This window comes from Pleurodeles waltl, chromosome 7 (assembly GCF_031143425.1).
Source record: "Pleurodeles waltl isolate 20211129_DDA chromosome 7, aPleWal1.hap1.20221129, whole genome shotgun sequence".
In the NCBI taxonomy this organism is placed as follows: domain Eukaryota; kingdom Metazoa; phylum Chordata; class Amphibia; order Caudata; family Salamandridae; genus Pleurodeles; species Pleurodeles waltl.
Genome location: NC_090446.1, coordinates 1517543469 through 1517559094, shown reverse-complemented (window position 1 = coordinate 1517559094; position 15626 = coordinate 1517543469). Strand labels below are relative to the sequence as shown.

The window sequence follows — 15626 nt, the reverse complement described above, 5'->3', positions numbered from 1 at the left end:
CCCCTATTGCACATGACTAAATGTTGTGTGCAGCAGTGGGACTGGCTTTACCTATGGTAAAAGAATATTAGGTTATATTTTTAAAAAACGCTAGAAATGTACTAAAAAACAAGGGTTAAATTAACATTATGGTTAGGTGTGATAGAAAAGATCTGTTTTTATTTATAAAAATCCTTAAAAATACACTGAAAAAACAAAGGTTAAACTACTGTTATAGTTAGGTGAATATGTCAGTGACAACATTTGCATTTTGAACTGAAAAAACACAAGCAGAGCTAACCATAACTTGCACACCTACCATGAACAGCTTATGACCTCACATATTACATCACTCATGACATGTTCTATGACAATATTTATGACATCACTGATGACATCTCAAATTACATCATTGATGACATCACTGATGACATTATCCAAGTTTCTTTTCTACAGACTGCTCTATAAACAGATTAACACTAGAGCTATAAAAGTGCAAAATAGCTAAGAATAACATGGAACATCATTAATGCTATCATACGTACAACCCCCCATCGGTAAAGCAAGCTTGTGTTATGTGCAACACTGACCCTATACCATGCACTTCATGAGTAGCTGAGTTCATGTTTACTTTGAAGCAACGTATCCTGCACACATTGTTCAATCTGTATACAACTGTTCAGGGAAATCGAAGCCCCGTTACATAACTAATGCCCTACTGTGGACAGTCTTTACCTGTGTCAAACCTGTGACAGTCACTGAACCTACATTTAGAAATTAGGTGGATAGAAGTAGAAAAGTGGGTACTGTTAGCACTATTTACTCTATGGAGAGGTGTACACTGCAACACACTGTTTGGAGACAGTATTAAAAAGTATCTACACGGAACAGTGTGCACTGTATGCAGAGCTTGTCCAAAGAGCGATTATTCACCTAAAATAACCAAGGTCTGAATGTGCTCAAGATCATACTACCTGCAGCCTTCATACTGTGGTGCAAACTTTACAGATAGCCCATCTTCTGAAGCGAAACAATCCTATTTACATAGGTTAGTACCTGGTGCACACAGTGTTCTATGTTAAGTAGAAATTGTCATTCTGAGACGATTCTCTCTAATAACTCGAGGCTCCTTACAATACTTAGGGCCTGACTGAGATATTGGCGGACGAGTTATTCCCTCACAACAGTGACGGATTCACTACCAAAATATAAATCCCATAGGATATATTGGGATTTAAATTTCGATAGACGAGACATCCATCAACGTTGTGACGGAGTAACTCGCCAGCCAAGATCTTAATCAGGCCCTCTATATGTACTATGTAGAATCTTTGCCCTGCTGGAAACGTTTTCTACAGAACCAAAAAAACCTGTGTGCAGCATTCTGGACACAAGTCGTCTACTGTCACCTGTACACAGAGTTACTCTTCAATTTAAAGGTTTAGAACATGTTCAATACATCTATACACCTACGCTGTCTTAGGTGCACATACATTTTGTAAACAATTACATCCATGAGCTGGGCACAGGCTGTACAGAATTATTTAGAAAAGTATTATGATAGTTACTGTAAAGATGAAGACAAGTATGTGGTTTTTCCAAAGCATCAGTACGTTCAATTTTTATTTGTGAATCTTAAATTTGTAAGTTAGCTGGACATTGAACATCTCCTATCAAATCTTCAGAATCTCCCTTCACCATTCAAATTACCTCACAGACATTCTCTCAAACATCTTGGACTTGCTGATCAATCACTTGAGTTTTCCTATTGCTCCCCATCTCAAACTTGAACCTGCCCACTTTTGCAAAATGTCCTCTCTTCCCACAATTTCTACACATTGAGTTCTTTGCTGCACACATCTTGCTAGATGCAATATGTCCTGGGGCTCCACAACGATAACATTTAATTTCTCTCCAATCAAGTCTTCTCTGGCTTCCTTCTTCATCGTTTTTCACTTTCCCTTTCTCTACATTATTTGTTAGACTCTCTTTATTCTTTACAGTCCTGTCTGAATCAGTCTTATTTCTAATTTCCTCGATGGCATTGTATTTCATTTCCTGACCTGGTTTATCAAATTCTTGCAACCACACAGCCGCGTTTTCCATTCTTTTGGCTATCTGTATAGCTTCTTCCAAAAACGGATCCTTCATTAACAATTTTACTTTTATCTTTTTATCGTAGGAGCACCTTACTATTTGATCTCTTATCAGTGAATAAGTTAATTGTTCAAAATGACAAGATAGTGCCAGACCACTTAATGCCGCCACAAACGATGCAATATCCTCATCTACTCTTTGCGTTCTTGAAAAAAAACTTGTGACGTTCCAAAACTAAGTTAGTTTTGGGGATAAATTGAATGTCTAACATCTATATAAACATATCGAAAACATTCATAGGTTGGCCATCACCCATCTCTAAAGATACTTCTGGTAAGCCTTCATAAATTCTTCTCCCTTTAATTCCCAGATGATGCAGAAGAATATCTTGTTTTCTAAGTGGACTATAGCGATCACCACCAATTGCTAAAATATAGTTCAGAAAAATCTTTTTCCACTGTTTCCAGGGTATGAGAGGTTCACCCGGTGTTGAAAGAAAAGGTGGTGGTGATGCCATGCTTTGATCCCCCATTTTATGTATTTTATCTTTTTTTTATTACCTAAATAAACTACAATTGAATATAATAAAGTAATACAATTAATTAGAATAGTAAACTAACATAACAAGCTATAATAACAAGTCATAAAAACTAACTAAAATAACAAAAGTCCATTCTACTTCTTCTATTTCTTGTTGCTAGTCCTCTTTCTATGACTATTTCCTGGTTTGCAAATTTTAGTCCGTCTTTTATTTTGTTACTCCTTGTGTATGAGGCTGAAGAACAGTCATCTGCAGGTATAGTACTATTTATGAAATGCGATTATTATTATTTTTTTTTCAAGTTGTTTGACTTCTGTTAAACAACTTCCTGTTGTTTAACTGAGAAGGTTGCTCTTGCGCTTCGTGTTGCGCTTCACCACGCAACACCCTCGCACCTGCTTGCCAGTTTCTTCGTGCTTCACCTCACGCTCAGTTTCTCGTGCTCGTTGTGCATTGAAGAATCGTGCTGCAGCTCGCGGTCCTCACACTCCTCGCACTTAGCATGCAATGCGCGTTTCAAAACTAACGCTTGCGCAAGTGTAGTTAGCGTTACATACCCCGATATGGTTCTTGAAAATCCAAATTTTGTATCCAGTTAATTTTCAAGTTGCTTATGTTGTCAAATAATTTAAGCCAAATAGACTTGCCTTAGTTCGCACTACAGCCGTACCAAATTTGAATTTTTGAAGATCGAAGATTGAAGATCGAGGTTTCCAGGGGTGGAGATGTCCTTTGTCATTAGTCTGCCCCCTGCTCAGATAGGTCCCTCGCCGCCAGTGTAAAGATGAAGACAAGTGGTTCTCCTTTACTTCTTTATTTCATATAAGTTCAGTACACATGACATCTCCAGCAGAGCCCCTCGCCTTCAGCTCTTTCTACCTCCTCCAGTCTCCCTTCTACATTCCATATGACCTCACAGAACCACATCACATTCTAAATCACTCTCCCGGCTCATAAGATGTCTTCACAGTTGCCCACCACTATGTAAACTATTAAACAAAATAACATACTCAATGGATGATGTCATCAGTGGTGTCATCAATTATGTCATTTGAGATATCATCAATGGTAACCCTGACAGCCTTCGGGAGGTCTTCCCCACAACAGTTTGCCTGCCTACTCCAATTTTTGTACCTTGTTTCTGCTGGCATGAGGACCCTATACACTTTACCACTGCTAACCAGTGCTAAAGTGCTCTCTCCTTAAAACATGGTAACATGGCATATGTCATGCACTTATAAGTCCATAGTACAGTAGCACTACATGTTCCCAGGGCCTGTAATTTAAATGCTCCTTGTGGGCCTGCAGCACTGATTGTGCCACTCACGTAAGTAGCCCTGTAACCATGTGTCAGGCCTACCATTGCAGAGCCTATGGGGCATATTTATACTTGTTTTGTGCAGAATTTGCACCATTTCTTTTACGCAAATTCAGTGCAAAACTAACTCCATATTTATACTTTGGCGCTAGACCCGTCTAGCGCCAAAGTTATGGAGTTAAAGTCATTTTTTTACTTCAATGAGATGCAAGGTAGGCGTTCCCGTGCAAAAAATGACTCTATGGCCTTAGCGCCATATTTATCGCCCGTGCTAAAATCACGCACAGGGGCGGAGGGGTCAAATAATGGTGTAATGTTTGCTTTGTACCATTATTTAATGCCTGGGTGAGGGCAGGCCTTAGGGGACCTGTGGGCCTATAAGCTCACAGGTGCCCTCCCCACGCCCCAGGGACACCCCCACCCACACAAGAGGGACAGTGGAGGATGGGGGAGCCCCATCCCAGGTAAGTATAGATAAGTACAGGTAAGTATTTTATTTTATCTTTGAAAGTGCCATTGGGGGCCCTGAAATGGGCCCCCTTACATGGCACCGGGTGCAATGGCCATGCCCAGGGGACACTGGTACCGTGCTCTGGTCATTGGGGTAGTGGGCATGACTCTTGTATTTGCTGAGACAGGAGTCATGTGGTATGGATGGTTTTGTGTCAGAAAATGACGCTAGGCTGGTTAGAGTCTTTTTTTTTTTTTACTCAAACCTGCCTAACTTCATTTTTTGGTGCAAAACCCCCTTCTCCCATACCACCACCCCCACCTAGCTAACTGGACTTCAGACACCATCAGTTCAGTACACTTCTGGACTTGTGGTTACTGAGAGGAGGCACATGGGAATGAGTGAGTGGTTCACCCTGGACACCAAGCTCATACTTCCGGAAAGCATCACCAAAAAACAAAGGCAGACTGGTACCAGCCTTCCAGTCCCTAAGTTGAGCCAGTGATTGCCGATGGGCCTTACCAGCACTCACTTTTGGGACCGGCACTTAGTTTTCCTCAAGGACCTTTGATCCAGAGCAAGAAAGAGAGAACACAGGAAAGGAAAAGAAGGGGAAAGGAAAGACAGAAAAAAGTCACAAAAAGACAATGCAGGAACCTGCAAGCGTGGGGTAGTGGCAGGGAGTATCTGGAGGTTGATAAAAGAGGCAGGAGGTGGATTCCAGACTACGCAGCCCTGATACCCGGTGCACCCTTGCCGTCTACAAGAGTTTGAGCAGAGCTTTGGGCACCAGCACTTATTCTTCTACAAATTAAGCACTGCAGCTCTCTCTTCTAAAGAAAGTTTACCCATTTTGTCAAGAAAATGACTTGAGAACTGCTGTTCAAGTCCTTGTACTCTTGCATCAGGATGGAGGTCACTCCTTTGTCCATGGGCTCCTAGACTCCACTTTGCCCCCCACCTTATGGACATGCTACACACTGCAGCATGTCTCATCCAGGGGCTGCAGAAATCTAACAACATCACCCACACCCTGAAGAAACTCAGGTGACTCCACTTGCTGGCCCACACCAGCTGCATAAGCACCCGCGCTTAGTATGCAGACAAGCTCACCATCTCTGGTGGTCCTCAGCACACCATCAGTGCATCAACTGTCCACAAACCAGCTTCCTCTCCTGTGATTCACTGGCTTCCTGCTTGTTGTACAGCGTTCAGCTGCCTTTAGGCTAGGTTTGTCATATAGAAATACCACATACATACGTGCATACCTACACACATACATACATACATACATACATACATATAAAGAGAGAGAGAGAGTGGTGGGAGTGGTATATGTGGAAAGGGAGAGAGGGGTGGATGAAAAAAATACACAAAGATGTGGACAGGCAGTGAAGGAAACAACAGGTACAGGGGTTCCTGGGAGAGAAGGGATTATGAGGGACAGAATGGAGCAGCAGGCAAGGCTGAATGAGAGGGAAGCCATTCCCTGCACTCAGCAGTCCTGCCGCGGGATGCTGAGGAGAGCATCAGAGCTGCTGAGGAGAGAGTGGAGACCAGAGTAAAGGCAGAAAGCACCAGGGCTGCTGGAGTGAGAGTGGAGACCAGGGGAGGGACAGAAAGCACCAGGGCTGCTGGGGAGAGAGTGGAGACCAGAGGAGAGGCCAAAAGCACCAGGGCTGCTGAGGAGAGCATCAGGGCTCCTGAGGAGACAGTGGAGACCAGAGGAGAGGAAGAAAGCACCAGGGCTGCCGAGGGGAGAGTGGAGACCAGAGGAGAGAGACAAAGCACCAGGGCTGCTGAGGAAAGAGTGGAACCTAGAGGAGAGTGTCAGAAAGCACCAGGGCTGCTGAGGAGAGAGTGGAGACCAGAGGAGAGGCAGAAAGCACCAGGGATGCTGAGGAGAGAGTGAAGACCCGAGGAGAGAGACAAAGCACCAGGGCTGTGAGGAGAGAGTGGAACCTAGAGGAGAGGCAGAAAGCACCAGGGCTGCTGAGGAGAGGGTGGAGACCAGAGGAGAGGGAGAAAGCACCAGGGCTGCTGAGGAGAGCATCAGGGCCACTGAGGAGAGAGTGGAGACCAGAGGAGAGGAAGAAAGCACCTGGGCTGCTGAGGAGAGCCTCAGGGCCATTGAGGAGACAGTGGAGACCAGAGGAGAGAGACAAAGCACCAGGGCTGCTGAGGAAAGAGTGGAACCTAGAGGAGAGTGGCAGAAAGCACCAGGGCTGCTGAGGAGAGAGTGGAGACCAGAGGAGAGGCAGAAAGCACCAGGGCTGGTGAGGAGAGAGTGGAGACCTGAGGAGAGAGACAAAGCACCAGGGCTGGTGAGGAGAGAGTGGAGACCCGAGGAGAGAGACAAAGCACCAGGGCTGCTGAGGAGAGCACCAGGGTTGCTGAAGAGATAGTAGAGACCAGAGTAAAGGCAGAAAGCACCAGGGATGGTGGAGTGAGAGTGGAGACCAGGGGAGGGACAGAAAGCACCAGGGCTGCTGGGGAGAGAGTGGAGACCAGAGGAGAGGCCAAAAGCACCAGGGCTGCTGAGGAGAGCATCAGGGCTCCTGAGGAGAGAATGGAACCCAGAGGAGACACAGAAAGCACCAGGGCTGCTGAGGACAGAGTGGAGACAAGAGGAGAGAGAGACAAAGCACCGGGGCTGCTGAGGAAAGAGTGGAACCTAGAGGAGAGGCAGAAAGCACCAGGGATGCTGAGGAGAGAGGAGACCAGAGGAGAGTCCGAAGGCACGAGAGGATATGAATATTCCGCCTGTAGAGCTCTCAGCGACTCAGGGTACCTTTTAAGGCATGGGCAGAGTGGGCAGTGCCAGTGCCCTTCACTTCCAAAGGGGAAAGAGACCTTTGCATCTCTTACTTTTGTATTTTTGTATCTTAACCTTTATCGTGTTATTTAATAGAGTTAGCCACCACTGGGCTTAAATTAGCAAAACAAAGTGAATAAAATTCAAAGATGTTCCAAAAAGGGCCAACAAAGTCCTTAAGATGGCAGTGCCCGGATCTATAGAAGAAAGGTGGATAGGGGAGCTAGATAGTCAGGCCCCGCCCCTCCCCGCATCCCAGCACCCTCCACCCAGGCTGCACCCCACGGCGGCTGTGCAGAAGGCACTGCCAATGGGAGGGTCGTGCGTTGTATCTAAAAGCGCCCTGAACCATGGGCGTAGGAAGTGTGGGGGACGCGGGGATGTATCCCCCCCAGATTTTGGAGGGTGGGGGACACGGGGGACGAAGGTGGGGGGGACAAGGGGACAAAAAATGTCCCCTCTCACTTCTATTGTTCAGAGGGCCATTAGCGCACAAAAGCGCTACTTATAATGCCCTGTACGGACCATCCTCCAATCTGATGGTAGCAGACTGAAGGTGAGTCCGGAGGCCCCCTGCACCCTCTGCCCTTTTGTTTGTCCTGTTCACAGCTCTGGGCATTAAGGGTGCTCAGAAGAACAAAGGGCACGAGAAGGAGTAAAGAGTTTTTGATGATTACTGTTTGCATCACCTGCGGCCTTGAAGAGGAGCACTTCAGGGCGCCTTCAAGAGGAACTGCAAGACAATAAGGAAGATCTAAAGAGGAAAAACAGTCCCACTCACCCTGATGCCTGCAGGCTAGAAAGGAGACTCTGTGAAACACAAGATTTGTATTTGCATAAGATCACACCAGTTGGTGAAACAGTAAAGTCGAGATTGAGCCCATATTTTACCTTTTCACACAACAATTTAGCTATTAGAAGAGTATATTGTTCTAACATTTATGTTTAATGTTTTGTTATCTAGGTAATGAAGGGCTTGATTACAGCTTGGCTAACAGGGAGAAGCCATATTTCATTTTGGGCAGTTATACCTAGCGTTATTATTTATGTTGTTGTTATCGTTACATACTTAAGCATATTGAAGTATATTATCTTGTCTCTATCTTTTCTTCACTCTACTCTGAAACAATCTACCCTATGCCACTGCACCCTACACCACTTTTCTCCACTATGTGCTACTCTACGCCACAGCAATCTACGCTGTACCACTCCACTCTACACTACGCCACTGCAATCTATGCTATTCTACTCTAACCATAGTACACTACACCCCTGCACTCTGCCAGTGCACTCTTCACCACTTTACTCAAAACCAATGCACTCTATGCCACTGCACTCTATGCCAATCTACTCTGCACCACAGCACTCTATTCAGCTGCTTTCAATGCCGCTGTACTCTGTGCCACAGCACTCTATGCCACTGTACTCTATGCCACTCTACAATACACCACTGTACTCTGCGACCCTGTAATCTGCAACATTGCCCTCTCTGCCACTGTACTCCGTGCCACTCTACTCTGCACCACTGCACTCTTTTCTGCACCACTGAACTCTAATCTACTCTACACCACTCCACTGTAGGGCACTTCATTCTACTTTGAAGTCATCTCCTCTATGCCACTGCAATCTACGCAACTCCACTCTATGCTATGCCAGTCCAATCTACCCTGCACCACTCCAATGTACCCTGTGCCACTCCAATCTGCTCTGCACCGCTATATGCTACTCCACTCTACATCACTATGCTCCTCTCTGCAACAATCTACTCTTCACTACTATACTGTACTCTGCAGCAATCTACTCTATGCCACGGCACTCTATGAAACTCTTTTGTACACTGCACCACATGCCACTCCTCCACTCTGCATCACTCTACATCACTGCACTCTATGCCAATGCATTCTGTGCCACTCTACTCTACACCACTGCCCTTTATGACAGTCTACTCTGCAACACTGCCCTGTGCCACTGAACTATACTCCTCTCTACTCTGCACCACTCAACTATATGCCACTTTACACCAATGTACTATATGCCACTACACTCGATGCCACTCTACTCTGCATCACTGCACTCCACCACTACACTCTACACCAGTCTACTCTACCTTGCACCACTCCACTCTACGGTGCACTGCATCACTCTATGACACAGCACTCTGCACCACTGAACTCTATGATGTGCCACACCACTCTACCATGCACTGCATCATTCTATGACACAGCACTTTGCCCCACTGCACGCCACACCACTGCAATCTATGATGTGCCACTCCACTCTGCTCCCCTCTACTCTTCACCACTCTACACTAATGCACTGTACGCTAAACCAGTGCAGTCTTCACCAATGCACTCTACAGCACTTTACTCAAAACCAATGCACTCTATACCACTACACTCTACACCAATCTACTCTGCACCACTGTACTTTATGCCACTTCACTCTAGACCACCCAACTCCACTCTGACATTGCACTCCATGATACTAGATGCTGAAACTCTATTCCATTAAATTCTAACACTTTCTCCACTCTGTAACTCCCTACACAACTCCCTATACGCTACTCCATTCCACTTTGCTCCACTCTATACCACTCCATGCCACTTCAATCTATGATACTCTACGCCACTGTACAACCCTGCATGCCACTCTACTATACAACAATGTACTATGCTCAACAACACACTACCCAACTTTCTCTATGCCACTTCACGTTACTTTACTTCACTCTATGCCATTTCACTCTATGACACTCTATTACACTGTGACACTACTCCACTCTACTACTACTTTATGGCACTGGCGCTTGATTAGAGATTCAGATCTCCATTGATTGACTTCTCACTCATATGAGACGTGAGTCAGAATTATCTTCGCCGTTTTGGTTACAAGCACTCTGTAACCCTTTTAACTCAAGCTTAACGAAGGCTTAGGATGATCCTGATACTTTTCTAGGGGATCGAAATATCTTGACTTGAATTTGTGATATTATACATAAGTTGGCATAAGCATAGGCACCATGAGCTAATGACTTCTTGATTCACTATTTGAGTCATTCATGTAAAATTCGGTGTATAAAAGCTTGTAAATCACTATTGTGGATGCTAACCTTGTAGGAAAGTAGCCTCTTTCTATCTTGGTTACCCCCACTTTTGGCCTGTTTGCCAGTGTGTTAGAGTGTGTCTACTGGGATCCTGCTAATCAGGACCCCAGTAGTTATGCTCTCTCCCTTAAATTATGGTTGTTGCATAATGGTAACCCAGTATTTAACCCACAATTGGCATACTGGTGCCCCCTTATAAGTCCCTAGTATATGGTACTTAGGTACCCAGGGCATTGGGGTTCCAGGGGATCCCTATGGGCTGCAGCATTTCTTTTGCCACCCATAGGGAGCCCATGAAAAGGCTTCTGCAGGAATGCCATTGCAGCCTGCGTGAAAAGGTGCATGCACCCTTTCACTGCCAGTTGCACTGCACCAGGTCACTTATAAGTCACCCCTATAGCAGGCCCTCCAGCCCTGAGGGCAGGGTGCAGAGTACCTGTGTGTGAGGGTACCCCCTGCACTAGCAGAGGTGCCCCCACTACCTCCAGGACCATTTTCCCAGACTTCGTGAGTGCGGGATGCCATTTTACACGTGTACGGGAAATAGGTCACTACCTATGTCCAACTACATAATGGTAACTCCGAACATAGGTACGTTTGGTGTCAAACATGTTGGAATCATACCCCAGGGCTTTTGCAAGCATTGGTTGTATGATTTCATGTACTATGGGGGCTCCTTAGAGGACCCCCAGTATTGCCATTCCAGCCTTCTAAGGTTTTCCAGGTAGCCCCAGCTGCTGCCACCTCTCAGACAGGTTTCTGCCCTCCTGTTGCTTGAAAAGCTTAAGCCCAGGAAGGCAGAACAAAGGATTTCCTTTGGGAGAGAAGTGTTACACCCTCTTCCTTTGCAAATAGGTGCTACAGGCTTGGGAGAGGAAGCTTCCTTCCCCAGGCCACTGGAAATGCTTTGAACTTCACATTTGGTGCCCTCCTTGCATAATCCAGTCTACACCGGTTCAGGTACCCCCAGTCCCATATCTGGCATAAAACTGGACAAAGGAAAGGGGAGTGACCACTCCCCTGTCCATTACCACCCCAGGTGTGGTGCTCAGAGCTCCTCCAGAGGGTCCCTGGATTTTGCCATCTTGGATTATAAGTTTGCAGCGAACTTTGGAAGCATCTGAGTGGCCAGTGCCAGCAGGTGGCGTGAGAGCCGTCCCCTGATAGGTTACCTGTTTAGCTGACCAATCCCCCTTTCAGGGCTATTTAGGCTCTCTCCTTTGGGAGGTTCTTCAGATTCGGATTGCAAGCCTCCAGCAGGAATCCTCTGCATCCTTTACTTCACCTTCTCACCTTAGAAATACACCTGGACCCTCCAGGAACTCCACAAACTGCAACAAAGAAGCAAAGACGACTTCTGCAACATTGTATCTTCAGCTCTGGCCAGCAAATGCAACTGTTTCCAGGTCGTGCATCCTCAGAGGACAGCCGGTTTTCAGCCTGCACTAAAAGAATGAAGGAATCTCCCTTGGAGTGAAGGAGTCACTCCCTTGCTTCAGCAGGCACCTCTCTGCAACGACAACCATCTGCGTGGGTCCCCTCTCCTGATGAGTTGCATGGATTCTGCATCACGGGTGGTGGACTGAAGTGGTCCCGATGGTCCTGAGGTCCTACTGTCCATCTTTGGTATAGGTAAGAGCTTGCCTTCCCACGCAAGACAGTACCCCTGTGCACCAAGTGTTTTTGAGTTGCCAAGGCTTGTTGGCATCTTTCTACGAAATTCTTTGTGCACAATGTAGCTCCGGCCCCCAGCACTCCTTCCTGCGATGCACAGCTTCCTGAGTGGTTCTCTGGCGGCGTGGGATCCTTTGATTTTGTGCTGCGTGGGCCTCCTTTTGCAACTCCTTTGTCCCCGTGCTGGGGGACTCCAGTGTGCACTGCCTGGTCTTCTGTGGGCTCTCCGAGTTGCTGAGAGCCCTCTTCAACTCCCCCTCCTTGGTATAGTCCACCAGGTCCCTCCTGGTCCTGGGCAGTGCCATTTTCCGCTAACCGTGAGCTTTGCGTGTGCCAACGCTTGTTGGAAGACTTCAGCGAGGCAAACCAGACTACAGTCATCCATCCTGTGTGGGATACCATCTGAACCAACCAGGAACTCGCATCTATCTTCTTGGGTGCAGTACTGACTGTTCTTCACCAGTGGTTCTTCTTTTGCACCTTGATTCAGGTTAGCGGGGGCTCCTGTCCTCCCTGGACTCTTCTGTGCTTCTTGGACTTAGTCCCATTCTTCCACAGGTCTTTAGGTCCAGGAATCCACCCTTTGTGTCTTGAAGTCTCTTCTGGTTCTTGCATTTTCTTCTTTCTCGTGTTCTTGTGTGTTCTAGGAAAGTTACTGTGATTTACTCCTGCTTTCCTGGGCTCTGAGGTGGGTTCTATTACTTACCTTTGGTGTTTTCTAATACTCCCAGCGCCCCTCTACACACCACACTTGCCTAGGTGGGAAACCGACATTAACATTCCATGGTGTTAGTATATGGTTTGCGTTTCCCCTAGGCCCATTTCTAACCATTGTGATTTTCACTAATTGCACTGTTTTCTAACTGTTTTTATTGCTATTGCTGCATACTAGTGTATATAATTGGTTATTACTTATCTCCTAAGGGGGTATAGTCTCTATTTTAGTGACACAAATGTCAAAAATGCCATAAAGTACCTTTATTTTTGTAACACTAAGTATTTTCTTTCATGTGTGTGAGTATTGTGTGACTACAGTGGTATTGCATGAGCTTTGCATGTCTACTAGATAAGCCTTGGTTGCTCAGCTACAGCTACCCCTAGAGAGCCTGGCTTCAAGACACTGCCTTCATTTTACTAATAAGGGATAACTGGACCTGGTATAAGGTGTAAGTACCATAGGTACCCACTACAAACCAGGCCAGCCTCCTCCAAACCACTGTACTATATAGGTTACTTTTTACATTTTTGTTGTAATTGGTGACATTTACAGATAACTTGTGTAATGCCCGAATACCAGTCTTTCTCGATTTCCCCTTTTGATGCTTTCCCACTACATTTGATCTTTTATATCTTGATTGAATAAATGCATGAAATATTCCATTTGCATACTACTTTAATATCATTGTTTATGGGAGTGGTGTTGCATTTTATTCAAGGGACCCCTGTTCCTATAAAGTTAGTTTACTGCTCCATTCTAGGACACTCTACTTACTCTATGACACTACGCCACACCAGTCGATGACGCATCATTCTCCTTTATGCCATTAACTTTGAGCCATGCTGAATAGTAGTCGTACTAGTGTACAGCATGGCAAAAACACATTGGCAAATGCAATAGAACTTGCATAGGCGAGACCTATTGGCTTTGCCAATGCTTGTTTATAAGGTATGAACTTCAAGGTGACTTGCAATATCCTTATGTACGCAGGGGGTATTTTACCCCATATAATACATGGTCACACCACCAACTTTCCCACAAACCACTTAAAACCTTTGTGCATAGCTTCTGTCATTCCAAGCTATTAAAGTAGAGCAGAAGAAAGAAAAGCAACATTCCATTTTTTGCTTTAAACAGCTGCATTAATTATGCTCTGTGACCTGATCTGCCTTTCACCTTGGCTGCTAGCTCTGGCAGAAGGCAATGTAATGTCAGAACTCGACTGTAATAAGACTATCTGATTTTCTGATGTCTTTCCTTTTTAATCAGTGACTTGGTGCATCACAAACAGCTGATTCTAAAGAAATTAGTGACTGCAGTTTTTACAGAGATTAAAGAATCCATGTTTATATAGCCTGTAACTCCAAGAGCGTCTTCTGTTGAAATGCTTCTAGTTGTGACTGATGTGGAGCTGAGCTGCCCAAGATCACACACAGGGGTAGAAGTGTTATTAGAACTATGGCTTCCGAGCACAGGTTACAGCTGTTGTACCTGATCGCTTTTGATCTCTCCAGTGCAGTTCCAATTGGCATGAGGCGAAGGGCATGATGGGTGTGGGCTGCAAAGGGTATGTTCTTCCTTTTTACCCTCCTACCTTTATTTGCTTGGTGCATGAAGATGCAAGGTTAATCAACATGTTATTTTCACATTTGAGCTAATAATTACTTTGTGAATGTAAATACCAATAAAAGATACTTTGAAAACATGCCTTCCTTTCTCCCTATTTGATTGTGTATATTTATCGGAGCCTGCAGTTCGCAAACAACAAGCGATTTGTATAGAGTTGATTGAAAGTCCCCAAGGCTGTCCCTGTCCCCCCCAGAAATGTGTTGTCTCCTACGCCCCTGCCCCGAACTGAACCCTTCAGATGTGACGCTGTTGTTGGTGTTATAGACGGGCGTTGTGAAAGTACAGCGAAGAGCGGGCTTTACCGGGCAGCAGGAGGCGCTATCTTACCTGGTTGCAGCAGGCCACAGAAGACCACGAGGGTCCACGCCCCCCTCATCCTCCAGCCGCCCTCCAGAGGGTCCGCGGGCAGTTTTCCCCTCTGATGCTGCTGTGATGGCAGGGTGTGGTCTCTAGGCACTATACCACAACGTGCTCGGGCGCAGTCCGGTGTCCCTGTGGCGCAGTGGAATACCACGGTGGCCCCTCAGGGTGTAGTTTCCGCTCCTTGTGCTCGCCCCCCACAGGACCCTTTATTAGCCCCCTGTCTTGGCGAAGAGCCGAGCCACCTGCTGACGGGCGCCTTGTGCCTCACCCTGCTTCTCTCTCTCGCGGCGCTATGCTGGGCTCCTCTCCGTCACCCTCCCCCAAGGGCCCTCCCAGGCCTCGCCTTGCTCGCAGAGCGCCCGCGGCCACAGGGTGGGTGAAACAACCAAAATGTGTCCTTCTGACGCACAACCTGTTCAACAGGTGCGTCGGAGGACAAGAATGTGAAGACGAAAGAGGGAGGTGGGCGCCAAGAGGGCGCAGACTGCGCAGAGAGGGCAGTGGCTGCGGAGAAGGAGGGCGCAGAGTGCGCAGAGAGGACAGTGGCTGGGAGGAAGAGGGCGCAGAGTGCGCAGAAAGGACAGTGGCTGGGAGGAAGAGGGCGCAGACTGCGCAGAGAGGGCAGTGGCTGGGAGGAAGAGGGCGCAGAGTGCGCAGAGAGGACAGTGGCTGGGAGGAAGAGGGCGCAGAGTGCGCAGAAAGGACAGTGGCTGCGGAGGAAGAGGGTGCAGACTGCGCAAAGAGAAAAGGACGGCGCAGAAGTGTGGGACAGACTGCGAAGAGAGAGGGCGCAGACGGTGCCTATAGAGACCTCGGACTCCGGAAGGAGGGCGCAGGCTGCGCAAATAGAGGGCCCAGAGAGTGCAGCGGTCTGCAGAGGGAGCAGAGGTAGGGACACCCCTTGCAGACACAGGGCAGAGGCAGGGCAGAGGTAGGGA

General features: G+C 46.7%; 1 protein-coding gene across 2 annotated transcripts in view; it reads right to left on the bottom strand.

The window, feature by feature from the left end:
• LOC138246622 (urokinase plasminogen activator surface receptor-like) overlaps nt 1-14975 on the bottom strand; it is a 97076-nt gene extending 82101 nt beyond the window's left edge. Inside the window, exon 1 of one of the 2 annotated variants that reach the window (XM_069201332.1) lies at nt 14653-14975. In XM_069201332.1, the coding sequence (XP_069057433.1) occupies nt 14653-14701 (49 nt within the window). In that variant the 5' untranslated portion in view covers nt 14702-14975. The remainder of the gene's footprint in view (nt 1-14652) is intronic. The other variant, XM_069201331.1, reaches the window with a different exon arrangement.
• Nucleotides 14976-15626: the final 651 nt, after the last annotated feature.